Raw genomic sequence first — 20916 nt, forward strand, 5'->3', positions numbered from 1 at the left:
CGAGATTGCTTGGAATTACCATACACCCTTGTTAATTGCATTAAAAAAAAATTCAGCAGAGGTTGTTTTTGCCATAATCAAGAGTGATTTTTGATTAGTACTTCTGAAAATCAAAATGTTTCGCTGAGAATAGAGAGCAAGGACAGCAGCATTCCCTCATCCCCTGCAAGGAGCAGGGGTCATCCCAGCTGGGGGAGTGTGTCCCACTGCTCTTTGCTGGTCGTGCCCTGGGCTGGATTGCTGTATCCCCAGCATCAGCTGTTGGTCCCACTGCTGGGGTGAGTGCAAGGAGCTGTTTCTCCCACACTTTGCTTCCCAGCAGAGCCCCTCCACCCCTCGCCCTGGCAGGCTGCTGACAGCTTGTTTGTGCAGGGCAGCCAGTCTTCCCTGGCAGCAGCTGAGGAGATAAATTGGAAGCTCAAAGTCTGCTTTTCAAGGCAGAGCTACCTTGAGGAGGAGGTCTGTGCTGAGGAGGCAGCCTGGCCTCTGCAGGGAGCAGTGCAGCTGCGCAGGAGCTTCCCTTAGCCACCTGCTCCAGCAGCAGTGCTACCAGAGACTGTCTGTGACACCTCCGAGGAGCACTGCTCTCCCTACACACATGGAGCTGTGCTTTGGCCTTAGCAGCCAGCAAGAATTTGGGATTCACAAGCAAATTTCCCTCCCATTTGGCAGTGGCGGGGGCCAGTGCCCAGACAGCAGTGGGGGAGGCACTGGTGATTCCAAAGCTCTGCTCTGTCCTGACTGGGATCTGCTCCACTCTGGCTGGTGGTGTTGTGGTGTCACCTGCCCCAGGAGAGGTCCCTGGGGATGCTCGGTGCTGCAGCAGGGCAGACCCATGCCCGGGAGCAGCCATTTACTCCCCACAGACTTTTGTGGTGTGTCTGTGCTGAGATGGCAGAAACCCCACTGCGAGGATGCAGCCCACAGGTCCAGCCACACAGCTCTGCTCCCAAACCCCTCCTTCCCCAGCGCCCTGCCCAGAGGTCCCAGCACAGCTGTGGGTGCCCAGCCTCAGGCCCACCCACCTGTGTGTGCCATCATCATAACTTCGAGCGAAAAGATGAGGTTGGTCACTGGGGACACCCTTTGGCTACCACAGTACTTGCTCTGCTGCTTTCCTCCTGCTCCTCTGCCCTCTGTGTTGCTCCCGAGGTGGCTGCAGTGCCCACCCAGCCTGCACCATGGAAGTCAGGCAGTTGGAATTACTTTCTGCTGCCCTTGTACCTGCTTTGCATTCTCCCGTAATCTCCCGGGCTGTCAATCTCATGCTGTTGCAGCTCTCTATTCCCAGGGAAGCTAAACACACATATACTGCACAAAGAGATCCGTGGGCTGCTGCTAAAAATGGAATACACCTCGCTCTGAGTGCTGCAGACGGCCTGGCAATATCCTGGGTGTGAATTATGATACTGTAATTCAAGCTTTGTCAAACAGAGGGGCTTAATTAGAATATATATATAATTGTAAAAACTAAAAAGCTGACGAGTACAATTGTGTGTTTGAGCTGCCTGCTACAGAAAATAATGAGGAGAGAATACATTAAGGCACAAAAACCTCCTACCTTCAAAGAGCAGCTAGCTCTGATTAAAAATACCCCCGGCAAGGCGAGGGGACTCAGCAAGAGGTGGGGGAGTCTGCAGTGCTGGCTCGGCCATAACTCTCACTCCTGTTACACAGCTTCTGCTGGACACAGCTGCAGCCTTGGGGTCCCCCCACCTCCCCATTCTGGCTTTGGGGGATTCATATTGGGTGCCCTGTGATGTCCCAGCTTGGTCTCTGTGGATTGCCAGATTAAGTAAAAATATGGAAAATATGTCTCATTTGCTTATTCCCCCCTCACCATAGAGCAGCAGTCCCTTGGGTGCTCCACTGCCCTTGGCTGGGGGCACACAGGGCTGGAATTGCCCCCAGTTGCCCCAGGGGATGTGTGTTTTCTCCCAGCAGCCAAAGAGCAGAGTTCTTCCAAAGACCCAGTGCAAGGGTAGGGAAAAAAGTGACCCAAACTAGCCTGGTCATCAGCCCTGACAAGGATCCCTTACTGATCCAGCACTGAGCAACCAGCAAAGGGGGGCTTTGTGTATCACTGCTGTTGTGGCCCTGTAACAGGTTGTAGGTGGGGGTGTCCTATGGGGGAGGTGACATGTCAGGGCATACACAACCCTGAGTCTGCTTCATGGGCATCATGGACAAAACTCTGCTGCAGCTCAGCAGCTCGTGAGTGCTGCTGATGTATAGGAACAGGCCCCAAGCTCTCCCAAAAAGTATAAACCCTTACTGTAAAGATGCTCTGTGCTGTGCATGAGTTGCCATCATGGAACTCCACTCCTGCAGTGACTGTGGAGCAGTGTCAGGGCCCCAGGAGCAAAGGGATTGCACAGGACAGTGCAGGGAGTGGCAGTGCTGCCTCCAAAAAGCTACATGTACACGGTAAACACACCTACCAAGAGCTGGTGGGGTTTCCAGTGTCTGGCCATGAAGTACCAGATTTGTTACCACTTAATAACAGAGTATAAGAATGAGGAGAGCGTTCCAGTCTTATCTGTTGGAGCGAGCAGGGGAGTCTGTGTGCCTCTGACAGCAGCACTTGGTTATTGATCTATAAAAGGTCTAATACATCTCTGTAACACCCTTTGCATGAAATACAGATGTTAGCTTCAATTAACTGGCAATCTGTTATTAATCCTGGCTAACACCTGGGGGAATCTGGAAAAGGATGTTGGTTTGCCAGAGCAGCGTTGGGGAAGCCCTGGGTATGGGGCTGTGCCAAGCACTGCTGCTCCATGGGAGGGTTTTGCTGGGCAGTTCAGTGCATCCACAATTTTCCCAACCCTCACTTGGGCAGCATTGCCACCTCTCCCACCAGGGCAGGGAAAGCCCCCAGGATGCAGCTCCAGCCCAGGGCTGTCCAGCAGTTGCTATTCAGCTCACCCCATGAGGATGGAGAGCCCTGAGCAGCTCTCCCCCCTTGGGGCCAGCTGGCTGTTTGGAGAGGGGTTTTGGAAGGGGCACCCTCCTCTCATCCTGGGGAGAGTAGCCAATGGAGCTGTCACCAAACCCAGGGGGCTGTAAGTGCTTCTCAGCTGGCAGGTCCAGTGAGCCCCCAAAGCCAGGTGGAGGGACCCCATTTTTTGGGACACTGTGTTCCCTGCTGGGCCCCTGTCCCCACTGGGGGACATCTCTGTGCAGCCCCACAACCCCCAGAGCCCTTGATGAGAGCGTGTGAGCTGCACACACCCCACAGCTGTCCCCTCCTGCACTCGGTGTTTGGGCTCCTGCACTAAGGCAAAGCACGGGCAGGATACACTGACACAGGGCTCAGCACGCAGCAAGTCAGTGCCTTGATACTGACTTAATCATGGGGAACAGAGGGAGAGGGAAGGGAGGCTCCTGGCATTCTGCTGTGAGTTGGTGCTGCCACCACGTCCCTCCTGCCAGCTCACATGGTGACAGAACATTTTCCTGCTTCGGGCTGGTAACGCTTCTCATCCCACCAGAGAGGCAACGTGGGTTTCCCCTTCTGCCTATTTTTAAGCATGCTTTTATATAGAAAGAAACAAATGGTGGAGTCCTGTTAGTTCCTGGAAATCCAGTTATGACTGGGGAAAGAGCCATTCTGGGAAAGGAAGACTGCACAAAATTGTCAGACTGACAAGGCTGGGGCAGTTGGCCAGCACAATGATGAGTGTGTTGAGTCTCTGCAGGGATGTTGGTGGTTTGACAGCCCCCAGTGCAAGCCCTGGAGCTGGGCAGATGTTTCCCAGCACTGTGGATGGTCTTGCACATTTTTGACTGCGCTCCTTCACACCGACAGACCGCTTGTTAACTCTGCAGCTTCCCCCAGGCTGTCAGAGCAGGACAGCAATGCCTGTCTCACGGTGCCAATATTTCACCAGCAATAAGGCCCAAGAGGGGAAGATTTTGGGAAGAGAGGAGAGAGGCATGGAGGGAGGCTGAGGGTGGCAGACACTGCCCTGCTGTGCTGAGCAGGAGGCTCTTCCATGTGCCTCTCCCTGTGGATTTCCCAGGGATGTTCCTGCCTCGCCTGCTGCTGGCCGTTCCTCCAGGCTCACAGGGAGGCGTTGGCATCACTCAGCTCGATGAGAAACATAGCGTGGGCTGGGACACTGGCTCTGTACACACCCTCTCCAGCAGCACCTAACTCCAGCCTTTGCCAAGGGGAGAAGCCCACAGCCACTTCCCAGCCCCTGGCCTTGCTCACAGATCACATCCATCCCCTCAGGGCTGCTGAGTGTTTCACAGGCAGCAGATGAGATGAGAGGTGATGTGTGAGTGAGTGGAACCCGAGCTGCAGCTGTTGCAGTACTTAGTGACCACTCTCAGTGAAGTTTTTCACTGAAACGCTGATACCTGCTTTGTGATGGACTGGTGCCTTCCCATTGTTATTGTCCTTGTCAGTAAAGCTTTAAATTTATTCATGAAGCACGCTGGAGCTCAGGTGGCAATAGCTAAATCCATTTAGCAGTAGGAATAAGAGGAAAGCCATTTTAATGTTCTCTTGCAGTGCTGCAGTACTTAGCAAACCCAAAGGATATTAATTACTCAGCATGCTCCGAGATGTAAAAGCATGAATTTATCAAGACAAATACATTCAGAACTAGGGTAAGTCAACAGTAATTAATGCCATGCAAAAAAGAGACGGAGAAAGGAAGGATTAGCTGGCCCTGTTGCAGGAGAACATGATGTAGCCCTGAGTTATCCCTGGGATATGGGACTGGAGTTGTGGTGAGGCATCTCTAACAAAAAAATCTGCCTGTGCCTGTCACGAATATCCCTGGGATGGGGGTTTCATCCTGGTTCACATTTCCAAGGCAGAATGATGCAGGCTGCCTCTGAAATGCTAAGTCGTGCTTGGCAGCCAGCAACAGCTTTTTTATGCAAAGCCTTTGATGTTGGAAGGCACTTAAGAAGGAGAGGGGCATAGGGCTTTTTTGTTTGCCACCAAATTTGTCTGCACTGTCCCAATGTTTTCATGGAGTTTAGCAATCATATAATCGTGAGCACAGCCAGACATGAGTGGCAGCTCAAGAGATGTATTGGTAGGTTCTCCTTGACAAATATAAGCATAACATGTGTCTTTGTACCACATCCATTAGGGCAGACAAATGGAAAATCCAGAGATGGCTGCTCTGCATTTAACAGTCACAGCATTTGGAGAGGGCTGATGTCTTCCTCATCACCAGTGTCGGGTCAGGCTTGGAAAAAAACAGCAAAAAAACAAAGCAATTTGAGCAAACAAGTCTAGCCATGCCTTATTTAAAGGTGGTTTACTCTGTGTGGAGTGAGTACAGCCAGTGCTGATTCTTTGTCTCCAGGTCACGGGGATGACACAGATGACTTCAGCCTAGAGGATGCCCTGTTTGACCCCGTCACCAGGAGACGTAAGTCACATTTATGCATTGCTTTAAAGAGGAGAAAACAAATAGATGTGAATAGATGCAATTTGTTCTTTGGGATCTGGTGCTGATGGGAGGGTGGTTGAGGATACCCCTGCCTCATCCTCACTGCCTGGGAGACTCAGGGTCTGGGTTGCACACACGTGGAGCTGGGGACAGTTCTGGAGAAGCTGCCTGCTGCCCTTTGCTTGCTGGCTCCTGTGAGGAGCCAAGAGGCACAGCACACAGAGCTCTGAGGCAGCAGTGACACTGAGCTTGCCCTTCTGGCTCCCTTGCCTGCCTCAGTAGTGCCTAGCAGCAGCCCTGGAGCCATCATGCAATCCCTCCCCAGCTCACTGTGCCCGGCCAGGCAGGGGCAGTGCTGGCCCCTGTGCTGCTGCCACTGCAGTGTGGTGCCCAGGAAGGCTCACAGTGCCCAGGGGCACTGCTCTGCCTCACTGGGGTTCCAGTGTAGCCCACCAGTCAAAGCAAACTCACTTCCTCAGGGGTGCCCCACTGCTGGCAAGCAGCATTCAGGATTTTGGTGTTTTACACCCCAAGGACAAAACCTAACTGCCAGCACAGCAGCTGAGGGATGGGAGGAGGCTCATGTCCCTCCCTGGGAAATGTCACCTGCCTGACCCCAGTGCCAAGGGCTGAGCCCAAGGCCACTGTGCACCCACACACATCTCTGGCTCCATTTGCTCCCCAGCCGTGGGGATGCTGTGGCAGAGCTGCAGATGGCAGCACCCAGGGCCCCTCCCTGCCCAGCACTCCCCACACAGTTCCTGGTGGCTGTCCCCAGACCCAGCTCCTGGCAGGGCAGCACAGGGAATTGCTCCATGAGCGATGCCAGGCTCTGGGATCAGGCAGAACATACCCACCTGTGTGGAAGGGAAAGCTGTAACACTGTTTGCAGCCTCTTGTGCTGTAGTTAACAGCAGACAGACACTTGTGCTGTGTTACTTTGGAGTTTATGTGGAATAGAGGGTGCTCTCTGCAGCTCTCCTGCATAGGATGGGCCATGGGGTATCAGACTTGGTCACAGGGCTGATGCAGCTCATCTAGGATTTTGCTGAAGTCCTTTAATGCAGCGTGTGAAGGGAGCTGGTGAGAAATGACTGATGGCCACCTCAAGTGGAGGGAGAGTTCTCCAGGCTGGAGTCCCTGCAGTGAGGGAGGGAAGGGGCAGCGCTGTCCCCATGGCCTCCCCACACGCTCTATCCCACTCTGCATTTGTGTCAGCCCCAGGAAAAAGCAAACGTGAGGGTCTGGAGTTGGGTCACATCAAACCATACCAGCACACTGGAAATGAAGCCCAGCAACACCACTCCAGTCTAATGGAAATTAATGGGAATGGAGCAGCCACAGCTCTTGCTCATAATTTATTCATATACTTGGTAATGCCAGCCACTATTAATAGGCAGTGGTTCCCATATTGCTCCCTCCCTCCCCCCTCAGTGGCTGTAGCTTGTTTTAGCCCAGGAGCACTGGGGGGCTGGGATCTGAGTATCAGGGTGTCAGTGAAAGCCCTCCAGCTGACAGGGAACCTCCTGTGTGCAACACAGCACAGGAAATTGTCTGTCATTGGACTGCCTGACCAGCCAGGGACACCAAGGCACTGGCACCTCCCTGCTGGTTTCCACACTGCTCTGTGCAGTGCCTGCCCCTCCTGCCTGCTGCTCATCCCAGAGCCTTGGAGCAGATTGCTGCAGCTCCCTGCTCCCCTCCAGCTGGGCTGGGCTGCTGGCTCAGCTCAAGGCAGCAGGGAGTGCCCTGTGGAGCACTGGGCTCCATTTCACCCATGGGCTGTCCTGGTCCCTGTGGCCACACATTGTGTGCAGGGTGTTCATGGCCCTGTGCCCTGAGTGTACAAATGCAGATGTCAGAAAGCTGTGCTGAAATCTTTGCCATTCCTTCTCAATCCAATCACATTTTTGGTGATGCCTGTGACTAACACTTTTCCTCCCCATCTCTTTTGTCACAGCCACTCCCAAGGGTCCCAGGAAGCCAGCAGGTGGGACAGGTGAGACCTCCTTGCATGCTCCCACCATCTCAGCTCAGTGTGGGGTGCACTTCCCCAGGGACTGAACTGTGAGCCCCCATGGGCTGCCCCTGTGTGGCTGAGTGCTGCTGCCTCAGCAGCTGCTTTGGGACCCCTTCACTTGCCCATGGGGAAGCTGGAGCTGTGTGTGCACCTGCACTGTTCCTGTGTGGCCAGAGAAATGCAATATTGATATTTCTGTCCATGCTGAGGGCGAGTGGCAGTGGAGCATTTACAACCAAGGCAGAATTTTGCACACTTTGCAGTATCCTAATGGAGAAGACACAAATCACTGCTCAGCTACACAAGAGCTTTTGTTCCTGTCTGCATGGCACCTGCTAGCTTTGCTTCCAGGAGGAAGCCCAGAGGATATTTTCCTTCCTTTTTTTATTCCAAGATATCCCCAGACTGTATGGAAAGTACCATCTTGGTGACACTTACCCATCCAGAGGAGAATGGGTCTCTCACTGTTGGTGCACATCAAATGTGCTGTCTGGCCAGCTCCCAGCAGTGCCACGGTTGAAGAAGTTCCCTTCAATTCACATGAGTTTGTTGTCAGCAGCTCCTCTGGCTCAGTTTTGGCCAAAGAGTCCCTGTTAAGTATAGCACAGTCACAGGAGCTGAAGGGTTGGTCAGTCCCACTGGAGGAGCCTGCAATAAACTGCATCAGAGGAGTACTAAGAAGTAAATCCACTCACCCCTGCATGAGGATCTTGGCACAAATTTAAGCAAATTCAACTATCTGGCTCCTTGGCCACCATGGTCTTTGATAGGGACAAGAAAAGCCAAGTGCCAGAGGCACACACAGGGCTTCAGTGCTTGGATTGCAGCCTGAATGAGAGATTGTTCCATCCAGTGGACTCCCCCTGGGAAATGGACACATGTGGAGGCTGAGGTTTGTCTCAGCCAGTTGCTTCTTCCCCAGGGAGTGTTTTTGGATTAATGATAGCACTGGGAGGCTCCTGCAGCAGATGCCTGTGCCCTGGCCCCTCTCTGTGCATGCCCTGCTCAGCTCAAGGTCACTCACAGGCAGCTGCACAGGGAGCAGTGTCCCAGCCACTGGCTCGGTTCCACTGCCCCTTCTCATTTCCCAGCCCTCAGGAGATGCTGCAGGTACCAGCAGGACTCCCCCAAAAGTGAATTACTTCGGGATTGCTGGGGCTGGGCAGCAGCCACAGCTTGGATGGGGGCGCTGAAATGGTGGCCAGGCTTTTCTGAAGCCTTTGTGATAGGTCATGATTAAGCAGAGAGTGGCTGGATGCCCTTTCCAGCTCCAGCCTGGCGTGGGAGGCCTTGGCAATGGTGCAGGGCCATTGCACAACACCCACAGAGCAGGGTGTGTGCCAGCAGCCTTGTGCTGCCCCCACAAACAGGACTGTAACAATCCCTTCTCTCCTGCAGACTTGGATCTGGCTGATTTCTTTGACACGCCTGCGGAGACAACCACCAAGCCAGCCAAGCCCACTCCCAAGCCCTTCCCCAGGCCAGGGAAGCCAGGTAATGCAGAGCTCCTCCCTGCAGGCTCCAGCCTCCATCCCCAGGGATGGGATTGTGTAAAGATCAGAGCTCTGAGCTGGCCCAGGCAGCCCCAGTCTCCCAGCACTCATCTGAACCCACCTTTCAGAGGGTAACAGCATTTTGGTCTTTTCTATTCCTCCCTTCAGACAACAGCCTTTGGGATGTCATTCGCACCACCACGACCAAGCAGCCAAAAACTACAAGAGCCCCTCCTAAGCGTAACCCAGGTGAGCATCATCTCCACAGCCCCTGCTGCTTCACTCCAGCTCTGCTGCTGGCACAGGGGAGGATTTAGTATCTGCCAGGATGGTGGCAGTGCCCTCATCCTGGTACTTACAACCTCTGGTCTGTTTGCTCACCTGAGACACCTGAAGACAAAAAGAAATATCAAAAACCACAGAGAGGACAGGACATCTGAGCATTACCCTGCATTTCCCAGGGCATCTCAGTGGTTTCTGGACCATGCTTCATTCCCATGCTTGCTGGAAGGCTGTGGGCTGGTTGTGCTCCCTGTCATGGCACAGCCCTGTTGGGCTCCACTGGCAAACACCCACAGGTTCAGGGCACCTTGTCAGCTGAGCATTTTGCTGCCTGCCCAGGCTGGGTTTTGGTTTGAATCAGAATAAACTGAGGAGAGCACGGGTGGGAGGGCACAGTTGGCTCTGTACTGGGCTTTTAGCTGCTATTTGTCAGAGACAATATCCTCTGTCAGCCAGGCAGCTCGGGGGACTAGCTGAGCATTCACAGAGGAAAATAACTCCAAGGAATCAAACCACAGCCATTCCAGCCAGCGCATGAGCATGGTACAGCCACCTCCCTCCCTTCACTGGCTGGGCCCTCGGGGCATCAGTTTGGCTCTGAATTGTCCTACTGGCCTCATTTATCTGATTGCCTGGCCCTGCAGCCATGGGGACCCTGTTCCTGCAGGAAGGACAAGGTATTCCCCAGCACAGCAGTGTGGGGGCATGGAACAGGATGGGTTTGGAAGATCTGCCATGAGGCCCCATAGCAGAATTGGGAAATGCTTGTGTCTGGAGTTTCATCTCTTTCAACAGTGTTTTTCCCTGATTAATTAATTAATCACAGAGTTCCTCAGCCTATCACCACATTGCTAACCCTGGTCTTGTTTTCTAGAAAAGGATCCTATGGATTTTGACTTGGCTGATGCCCTTGATGATAAGAACGATAGGAAAGATCCTGGGAGGCCAGATGTAAGGCCAGGTGAAGGTAGGCTGACCTCTCCTCTCTGTCCTGCTTGCTACCAGCCCTGCTGTTCCCTGGGGCCTGCAGGAGATCCTTCCCAGCCTGAAACCATTCCCCCCAAGAGATGGGATAAGGAGAAACAGGTGCTGCCTGCTCCAATGTCCTGTCCTGCCTGCTCAGAGTGGGGACGTTTCCACAGGCAGCTTGATCCTGGGGAGGGAAGGAGCCTCTTCCTCAGTGGTCCCTGGCAGAGAGGGGCTCTTCCTACCAACTTGCTCCGTGTCTGTGTGCAGGTTTTTTCCCCCAGGGTCTCTTCTGATCCATTAAGTTGCAGTGGTTATGTTGAGTTGCCCCCATCCCCAAACCCAGCAGCTCTGTAACCAAGGGCGTGGGCTGCTGGGGTTCACACTCACTGCCAAGGTGTCAATCTAGAGCAGGCTCAGGTCCTGGCCTGACACACCCTGTGGGCTGGGAGGGTTCTTTTTCCATCTCTGAAGTGCTCCAGTGAATGAATCATTTGTCTGTGAGGATTGTTCCCCTGAGCACTTGAGCTGGGAAGCAGACTTTACACGACTGCTTTATTGATGTTGGGATGGCTGTACACCCTGCTCACACGCCTAATTAACAGGCAGGTATTTTATTACATTGTATTAACTAGGTGACTTGTCTGCACTTTGGTATTCTGGGCTTGCTGAGTTTTCAGGCTCCTGCAGGAAAGGTGGAGGTGTTGAACTGCTGGAACGTGGCACTGGCCACAAACCAGCACACACATTCCCCCAGCACCAGTGCTCCCTGGACTGCCTGGGACCTCTCCAGGCTCTGGCATAGTCAGGGCTTTCATTCTTTTCACACTCATTACTGAGCCCATAAATCTGGTTTTTGTGGCAAGCTGATGAATAAGGCAGTCTCTTCCAGTTAAGGCAAGGGAAATCCTTCCCAATGCACAGCATCAGAGGAGGGGCCTTTTGCTGTCTCAGTGTTGGGTCTCTGCTCCCATCACTCACCTTGCTGCACCCCAGGGCTCCCTCTGGGACTGCAGCTGAGACCTTCAACAGCACCACTCATTCAGCTGCAGAGTCACAGACCCTGCTTCTCTGTACTTATCCTGCATTAATTAGACTTGCCCACTACAAGATAACTTTTTCATGTGTACCAAAACATGTTTGTGCTCAGATTTTCCCCAGACTGTTCTGTTCCTCTGGGAAGGATAAGGGTCAGCTCCTGCTTGCGGGACTCCTGGCCCAGCTGGTGCAGCCAGGGGCTCACTGATCCACAGCAGCAGGGCCACAGCACACACAAACCACTTCTTCCTGCCTCCTCCACTCTCAGCCAAGGCTGACCACCAAAACATTTAATGAACTCTTAAATTAGCAGTCATTTGTGATTGTCAGTCATCCTCATTCCTAAAAATCACTCATTTCAGTTAAAGTAGCATTTAAACTAGTCAGTTATTACCTCTTCTATGACCCTGAAGTAATTCAGGGTTAACATCTGGTAACTGTGAGAGAAGCAGTACTACTTTTTGACCGGTCCCAGTTCCCAAGGGGGAATGGAGCAGCCCATGATCCCAACTGTGGCACAGCTGTGGCTCCCTCAGGTGCCAACCACTGTTTGTTCCTTTTAAAGGATTTTCAGATGATGACCTGGCCAGCATCGTGGATGGTGGCTACAGCCCAGACAAGAAGAAGGGTAAGTGCTGACCTAGGTATGGTTGTTTTCTTTAGCAGTCCTGGCTCAGGGTTACCCCAGCTCCTGGAAAGGGCCCTGTGCAGAGCTGTGCTCACCTCCATGGTGGGGGCAAAAGGGGTCTCGGCCATGGAGCCAAGGGAAAAGTTCTTGGCTTCTGTGGTCACTCCTGGTGCCAGCCATTGGAGTTGCTTGTGTTTGATTCCATGGAGGCTCTGCAGCTCCAGCTGCCACCAGGGCAGACAGGACCTGTGTCTCCCCATCACCCTGAGGGCATCCTGGTGCCATGCATGGCTACATGCCCTTGTTTGCTTTTCACCACATGACCACCAATGTCTGGAACAAGAGGGAAATCCAGCAACAGCGGGATAAGCCGTTCACAAGGATCCACAGCATTAAATATTAAAAGCAGTCACATAAAGAGCTGAACACCATGAGCCTAATCAACATTTAATAAATCCCCGTGCCAAGGACAAGACGCATCAGAGGCATTAATACAATGCTGACCTGCTTCCATAAATTCAGATGTAAGTGACTCGGCAAGGACTGCGGCTTCCAGGGGGAGCAGCTTCTCCTCCCAGCCCAGTTTCTCCAGGGAAGGTGATACCAAAATAGACTTCAATCCCATTGAGGGTTCCCTGATGTGATGGAGCTCAGCCAGTCACCTCCCTGTGATGGTACCCATGTGCTGTGTAACACTGACAGCCCTGCAGGTGTTCCCTTGACACTGAGCAGTGGAGGTGTAAAAGGTGGGGGTGAGGGCAATTATCAGACACAGGCAGAGGTGTCTCATGCAGAGGATCCCCCCAAACTCCCCCCATGCACTCACAGAGGGACAGGAGCAGCTTCAAAGCCCTCAGAAGCCAAACCAAGCAGCCCAGTGGAGTGTGGGGCAGCAGAAATGTGCAGCCCATGGAGGCATCTGCTCACCCCTGTCCTGTGTGTCCCCTCACTCTGAGCAGAGTGGGGAGCAGAGGGCAGGGAGGTGCAGGGCACTGATGGATTGTGTCTCTGCAGGTGCCAGTGGCAACACGGACAACAACGACTACAGCGGAGGTGGGTGTGTCCCGGGGGAAGGCGGGCCGGGAGGGAGCTGCGGGTGGGTGCCCCTCCCTGAGCTCTCTGTGTGCCCCGCAGTGGCCGAGACGGGGACAATCGCCGGCATCGCCAGCGGCCTGGCCATGGCGCTCATCGGGGCTGTCTCCAGCTACATCTCCTACCAGCAGAAGAAGTTCTGCTTCAGCATCCAGCGTGAGTCCTTCCCCCAGCACCCAGGGCACACGGCCAGCACCCACCTGTCCCACCCTGAACCCCGCTGCCATCTCCACCCCGTGCCCCCAGCTGGCAGAACAAAGCCCCAGCACAGGTCACTGAGCCCCCCCATGTCAGCCTTTGCACAGACAGGAACCCAGCAGCAGTGGCAGCCCCAGGACCCACTGCCACCCCCGGGGCTCACACTGCCCTCTGCCCTCACACCCCACACAAACACAGCCCAAGGCCAAACCATCAATACCAAACACAGGAAATATGAAAAAAACCATCCCACCCCAAAATAAACAAACCAGCACCCCCCAAATCTCAGCAAGCAGTAAAAACTCACCAGGATGCAGGGAAGGGAACAGGGGCAGTGTCTGCATCTGGGGCTTCAGCCCACTGCACCCTCAGCAGGTACGTGACAATCATTGCAGTAAACTGCAAATTAAGCAGCAAAACTTACCATAAAACACCTTTTGCATGAGCTGCCCCTTAGAGCTGCTTGATGCAAGCATTGCAGGAGAGTCCTCACAGCCTCAGCCCACAACACTCCCCTGCCATGGTGGCTCCTGCAGCTCTTTATGAGAGGGAAGTTACAAGCAGCTGAGTTACAAGCTCTTTTTTTAAATTAATCAATTGAAATCTCCTGTGAGTCCTATTTGCTCTAGGGAAGGGGTGTTTGGGGTTGGAAATTTCTGTTGGGATCGTGCTATTTTCCCAGTTGTGCCTGAAACAAACAGCATTTTGGTAAATTAGATCAGCAGGAAAAGTCAAATGAATGTGATGGAATGAAACACTCTTGTACATTCCCCCCACTTAAATGATATTTTGGCAAGAATAAATAATAAAAGAAATGGAGTAAAGGCTTTGATGAGGAGGAAGCTGAGAGACACAAAGCCCCAGAAAGGCAGCAGGAAATTAAAGTTAATTATAAAGGAGGATTAATTTAAGCCATCAGACATGGCATGCTGGGCTAATGTCAGGCCTTAGATGCATTGCAGTGCATGACAGAAATCTAAGAGTTGTCAGCCACTGCTTTTTATTGAAAAACATAAATTGCATTTGCTGTTATTCCAGCAAAGCATGTCTGACCATTCACTTGATGCAGAGAGGAACAGGCTCACTTCTTTCTCTGTCCTTCAGCTTTGAGTCTCTTCTGAGGAGCATTTGCTGATGATTCCTCTAAAGGAGATGCACAGCACTGCCTAGAACTCTCCATCCCACTTTCTGTTCTTACACCTCACCTGGTACTCACCAGCCTGGCCGTGGCTCAGCCTCCTCCTGTGCCTGGGCAGGGTGGCAGCTGTGCCTCTCCTGTCTCCACAGCTTGGCCAGCTGCTGCCTGCAGTGTCCCTGCTGGCATGAGGGCTTTATGGGGGTTTTCTAGCCATTTGCAGAACCCTTTTCTCCTGCGTCTTGGAGGCAGCAGCTGCCCCATTGCTGCCCAAGGCTCCCACCACACTCCTTTGGCTTGGTCCTGGCACCATTCCCTGCCTCCCTCCTTCACTGGGAGATACCAGTGAGCCCTGTCCAGACCTGGTGGTGAGGCACAGCCAGAACCTGCCACACCCTGAGCTATATTTAGATGTGCAGACAGGTTACAGATGCCTATAAAGTGTGTGCTGCATGGCCTGATTGCCTCAGGCTTCATTTGCAGACCAGCACCTGAATCCCCTTCCCTGGTCCTTCTCCAATGGATGCAACAGCTAGCACAGCACTCCCACCTCTGCCTTTCCCCACAGTTGTCCCTCAGAGGAGCTGCTGAGGATGCCTGAGGTCCATGGCACACGCCAGACTCTCTTACTTCACCTCCAGCTCTGAGCTGGACCACCCCCTTTCTCCTGCCCACCCCCTTTCTCCTGCCCACCCCTTTTCTCCCGCCCATCCTCCTGCAGCCACCCCTGCCCACCAGTGCCCAGCCTTGCTCCACTTGTTGAGAACGTTGGGAACTTCTTTGCATTTAAATAAGGGACTTATTCGGGATTTGACACCCCACTGGGATCCTGCTTCATCACCACGGCCCTGCTCTGAACTGCTGCTCGAAGCTCTGCATAACTTAGCTCTTAATGAGGCTGTGGCACATCTCTGTGCTGAGGCACACAGCCGTCCTGTCCGGGAAGCCTTCCTCCCTTCCCCTCCCGCACTCCTCAGAGCTCAGCTCCTTAGACAGGAATTAGCTGGGCTGTCTCTCCTGATAAAGATGAAGCAGGAGCCTCAGACAAAAGAGCTGCTGCTGGAGCTGTGCCTGCCAGGAGCTCCATGGGCACTTTGAAACCCAGCAAGTCTCAGCACTGGCTGTAAGTTATGGAGGCTTCTGTGCTGCTGTCACTGCAGAGGAGGTTTCAAAAAGGCACCTCAGCTGTTACAGCTCTGCACCCATTACCAGTGTTTTTAAGGCATCAAAGCAAATAATTTCACTTTCTACCCTTCCCATCTCACTGTGTTTATTGTGTTTCTCAGAGGGACTGAATGCCGAGTACGTGAAGGGAGAAAACATGGAAGCTGTCGTGAGCGAGGAACCCCAGGGTGAGAGCCTTGCATCCCTTGCCCCTGCCTGCCTCCCTCCACTAAAACAGCTTCGCCCAGGGACTTCCCTGAAGTCCCCGCTGCTGCATGGAGCTGCTGTGTCCCTTTGATGCTGGCACTGCTTAGGTGATGCTGCAGCTTTTGTGAAACACCCACCAATGTGCTTTACCCCTTTAGTGCACACAAAGGAAAGCCTGCTAAGAGCCCAAGGAGCTGGTGCTGCACACGATGGCAGTTAACATGGAGCTTTCATGTAACCAGCCACTGAGAGTCTGGCACAAGAGAAGCATGATCCTTCTTTCAGTGACAGACAATCAAACAGCTGCAAAGGCTTTTCCAGTGTCACACACAATCAGCCAGTGCTGGGGTTGCTTGTGCCCTGGTTCCATCGTGTGCTATTGTACTCATGGGTTTTTTCTTTCTCCCCAGTTAAATATTCAGTCCTGGAAACGCAGTCAGCAGAGCCACCAAAACAAGACAGTGCGAAGATATAAAGCGTGACCCAGGGCTAGAAAATAATCAGTCAGCAGCAACAGAGATCTTAACGTGCTTGTAATTTAGCTTTTAATTTAATTTGACTCCAAAGCTATTTAATGTGTATTTAAGCTTGAACTGGCTTTTTATTGCTCTAGGCTTTAGGGTTAGACTGGTAGCATGTGTTCATTTTTTGTGAAGAGGTTTATGTTTACATCGAAGCAGTAGTGTAGGATGGGTGTGCAGTTGGATGGAAATCCACAGAAGGTGCTTCAGCTGTGGTCACTTTTCAAGAGCTTACAGGTGTGAGGACAGTGAAGTGCCTGTAAATAGCAATCCAAAGCCAAACCCTGCAAAGCGCCTCAGCCACCTTCTGCCTTCAGCTCCGGGCAGTGTCACTTCAGCGGTGGGGACAAAGCTGCACATTTCCTGAGGGTGGATCACAGTCCTTCGTGTAGCTACACCTGAAAATGAAGTGCCTATGGTGGGTCCTCGTGTGGGGCTTGGGCTGAGCCAGGTGACTCCCTGCTCCCAAGCCAGGAGTTGAGGATGCTTCACCACCACCACCCAGAGCTCGGCTTGTAACCAAAGGACCTGATTTTCACACCAAGTCACAAATACAGCCGATAATGTGTGTGCAGTGTTCACTTCTAGCAAATGCCATTTGAATGCTCTGTGCTGCAGATCTGAATGGAACTGAAGTGATACAGTTTGTCTTAAGCTGCACCAGGGGAAGTTTAGGTTAAACAGCAGGAAAAAATTTTCACTGAAAGAGTGATTGGGCACTAGAATTGTCTGCCTAGGGAGGTGGTGGAGTCACTGTCCCTGGACTTGTTTAAAAAAGACTGGATGTTGTCGCCATCTTATCACAGGGGTTCCATACTGTTGTCTCCTATCACAAAAGTTCCATACCTTCTTGGTGTTTCTCATGGGCAGCTCCTCAGAGCACTGACTCTTTCTTCACAAAGCAGCCAACTGACCCCAGTTCCCTTCTCACCCAGCCACCCCACTCTTTTATAGCACTCTTCTTCTCATTGCTTACAGCTGTGGCCTGTTAAAGTCAGGCCTGTTCCCAATCTTTGATAATTGGCCCAGCTTCAACTCCTTGGGGGTAAGATTACTTTCTACACTATCTTTATTTTCTTATATTCTATCCCCCTACAGGATGTGGCACTCAGTTGATGAGGAGGTGTTAGGTTAGGTCGTAGGTTGGACTTGATGATCTCAAAGGTCTTCTCCAACCTAGTCCATTCTGTGATTCTGTCTCTGTGGCTTGAGATACCTACAATTAAAGCTGTGTGCATATGGATACTTTCAAGGACAGGTTCAGATCTCAGTCACACCAGAACAAGTGACTGATTATACCCAAAAGAAAATAAACAAAGCAGGTATCTGTTAAGACCTGTAATGCTCAGTACAACAGAACTCAAGCTTAACAAGATGCAGTCCCCTCCTTCTTTTATCAGCAACTATCAGGAGTGTCCCAGGCACCCAGAGACAGAAAACGGATTTAAGCTTCACTCTTTGTGTCACTGGCTAACCTTTAAAATAGGCAGTACCTCCTGAGAGGAGAAATCCTCCATCACTGTCCTGCATGGGGCTCCTGCAGCTGCCTGGAAGCACTGGGCTGTGAGTGGTGCTCAGCAGGACACTGGGCTGCACTGGGACAGTGCACACACAGCCCCTGCCACGCTGCTGAACTGCTGCCTAGAACTGACCTTCACTACCTTGCAACAATTTCTGTTTAGATTTCTAATCCCTCCCCAGCAACCTTTCTGACTGCTGCTAAAATACGGAAAACTGCCACTTTCCAGTACATTTTTCCAAATCAATAGTTGCTTAAAAAGCATGCTCTGAAGTGAAGGAAATTTCACTTCACATGGTGTAACAGGTACTCACTACTTATATACAAACCTGAAATGTGAGCATTTTGTACAGGTTTGCAAATTCTGTGTTTTATGAATGTGTATTAAGAAAACAAGCCTTTCAGTAAGATGTACAAATTCACAGCTTTCAGGTAGACATGACTTCCAGAAGGCCTTGCCAGGAGGTGAATGAGCCCAGGAGCATCGCTGTCTAACAGCTCCATTTGGAATGAAATGGCCTAGTAACTTGGTTAAGTATTTTGCAATAGCTGCACAATTCTTTATGCTCTTTTGAACACTTGCATTTTTAAAGCCTTATACTAGCTCTGGCAGAACAGCTACAGTGGTTTATAAGGTGCCTCACAACTATTCAGAATGCTTAGGCTACAAGAAAACTACTCTGAACTACTGCTGCTTTGTTTTATGAATGTTTGGAATAGGAAAGAAATGTTAATTATTGGCTCAGATAATGGAAGCATAGGAAAGAGATGGGATGCACTGTTTGCTTACTCCCAGAGAAGGTTTTCATGGAGGAAGTGTGCTCTGCAGAATCTGCAGCAGGAGCTCAGGTGCCATTGAAGCCACACAGCTGAGTTTGTGTATCTCCAGTCCCAAGCACCAGCACTTGTTTTTTGTTCTTAGCCAAACACATTAGAAATCTGTAGCATGAAATGTGTTTTCTGTAAGTTATTGTAGATGAATTGTTACAGCAGGGCACTGATGATCACTAGAAGCTGTTTGCCCAGCTTAGATGTAGTGCCCATAACTCCTCCTGTCCCTTTGCCAGTGACTGTCAATAGTCAGTGTGGTTTAAAGAGTACAGCACCTACCCCTCCCTTGGGGAACTCTTCCACTAGGCACAGAGGGAGCACAACTCTAATTCAAAACACTACAGGGTCACAGAATAAACAAGGAAAAGGCAGCAAGGTGTTTCACTGAAACCCCAGGTTTTGGGACTCAGAAGCTGCTGCTTTGCTCAAGGCTCTTCTATAACGCTGGTGACTACTTAAAAGTTAGTGTAGTGTGTAGGTGTGTGGAAATCCATAAATGCACAGTCAAAGAGAACACTTCCAAAGTGAACAGTGACAGAACTCAAGATTTCTTTCTCTAGGATTTCAAATAGGAAAACACTTGCAAATTCTGCAGTAGAGAAATTAGGCTTGGCTTTCTCTTCAAAACTGAGCAAAAGTCAAGAGTCTTAGTGGTAAATGTCAGCAAAGGCTCAAATGATTTTTTATTGCTGTTTGTCCCCTCTTCCATCTGAACTGCCACCAGTCTCTGAAAAACAGGGAGTTATATCATCTATATTTTAGTCATTATAGCAACTGAGAGGTTTCCTGTGTATTCTCCTGGTAGTGATCCAAGTTCTGGGACAGCTGACCCAGCACTGACCTGTACTTTCATTTAATTACTATTTATTCATTTTAAATTGGGATATGGATTTTTTAAAAATCCTGCATTTAAGCTCTGTATACATGACATGAACTTTCTTGTCCTTTTTAATAAAGGCAATAAACCACTAGAAAATTGGTTTGCTTTTTTTTCATGAGTCCAAAACCTATATATAGACGTCCTGAGAGTTTTTGTACTATGTATGTTGTGAGCTTTTTTCTTATGACACCTCACTTCTAAAGTTATTTTAAATGGCAATAAAATGATTCAGAAAAGGTTTGTCAAAGGTTTGACAGAGAAAAGAGAGAATTGAAAGAATTCAGCTGGCTCTTTTCCTGTTTTTTCTTTCAATTACTTGCATTTTTCTTTGGCAGTACTTTGTTTCAGATTCCTCAGCTGAGAATACTCTGACACAAATTTCACATCTTTCTGGCACTATAAACTCAGTCATTTTCAAGCAACCCCACTAACGAACCCTTACAAGTGCTCCACTGTCATCCTTAACTACTCATTTGTTGTGATAAAAGTGGAATTAGTCCATAATACTGCTTCAGATTCTGAAAAAGGATGAGTTGGCAGGCTGAGCTTTAAAAATTGCTTCTCTAACAGATGAGGTTGAGGAACAAATGAAGTTCAGAAACAACAGGGCTGTGAAATTAGAGAACTCTTTCTTTTGAGTGAAGTTCTAACTTAGAAGCAAGACAGATTCCTTGCTGCTGAAGAAGTGACCTGTACCAAAGGAAGGTTGAATGTTACTGTAACAAAATACATTTTGTTAACCTGTATGTAAGGGTCATGGGGGGATAAAAACCAGAATTTAACTACCTTTGAAAACACCAAATAAACCAAGTTGACTAGAAAGACATTTTAGACTTGACTTTTTTTGTGGGTTGTTTTGTTTTTTTGGCTTTTTTTGGTTTTTTTTTGGAAGTAAGCTGCTAGTGCTTGGCTATATCCTTATGGTACATCACCTCTTCGCTAACTACACTGAAGACTTCATTTAAAAAGCAATCAAAACTAGATTGTGAGAAAACAAATACCACTATGAAAACTTTAATGGTAAAAATTCAGTATTTGCACACACCCACACACACACCCACACTCACTCTCTCCTCAGGTCATCAGCAGCCAAGCTCAAGGCAGTGCCCTACATTTCCTGCAGTTTTCCTTTACATTTTCACACCCAGTAGGATAAATCTCCCGTGCAGTGCAAACTAAGCTTTGTATCATGATGTGATTTTTGACCACAGTCAGAAAAGGTGGTTTATATTTCAAACCAACTGCTTCTGACTCATGTTTCTTAACTCTTTCCTCCCAACTGCTAAAGATCTGGCATTTGAAAGCTATCAATACCTTCTTAGTTCAGCAGATATGGTCTCAGCAAATGGACATTCCTTTTTGCTTTTTACCATAAATGTTTCACCTGGGGAATAGTCTGAATTGCCCATTTTACTGTGTCCTCTGTTGTGAGGCTTAGTGCACATGAATGAGAGCTCTTGATTCCTTGTTTTCAGCTTTCAGAGAACCAGATGTTCTTGGTGTTACTACATACAGCCCATGA

General features: G+C 50.5%; 1 protein-coding gene across 2 annotated transcripts in view; it reads left to right on the forward strand.

Moving 5' to 3' along the window:
- CD99L2 (CD99 molecule like 2) overlaps positions 1-20216 on the forward strand; it is a 30487-nt gene extending 10271 nt beyond the window's left edge. The window contains exons 2-11 of one of the 2 annotated variants that reach the window (XM_030967363.1): positions 5334-5399; positions 7381-7419; positions 8839-8934; positions 9102-9182; positions 10090-10182; positions 11785-11847; positions 12862-12900; positions 12982-13095; positions 15559-15624; positions 18109-20216. In XM_030967363.1, coding sequence (XP_030823223.1) covers positions 5334-5399; positions 7381-7419; positions 8839-8934; positions 9102-9182; positions 10090-10182; positions 11785-11847; positions 12862-12900; positions 12982-13095; positions 15559-15624; positions 18109-18119 — 668 coding nt within the window. In that variant the 3' untranslated portion in view covers positions 18120-20216. Of the gene's footprint in view, positions 1-5333; positions 5400-7380; positions 7420-8838; positions 8935-9101; positions 9183-10089; positions 10183-11784; positions 11848-12861; positions 12901-12981; positions 13096-15558; positions 15625-16053; positions 17025-18108 lie in introns of those variants that run through there. The other variant, XM_030967362.1, reaches the window with a different exon arrangement.
- The last annotated feature ends 700 nt before the right edge of the window (positions 20217-20916 follow it).

This window comes from Camarhynchus parvulus, chromosome 4A (assembly GCF_901933205.1).
Source record: "Camarhynchus parvulus chromosome 4A, STF_HiC, whole genome shotgun sequence".
NCBI lineage: Eukaryota > Metazoa > Chordata > Aves > Passeriformes > Thraupidae > Camarhynchus > Camarhynchus parvulus.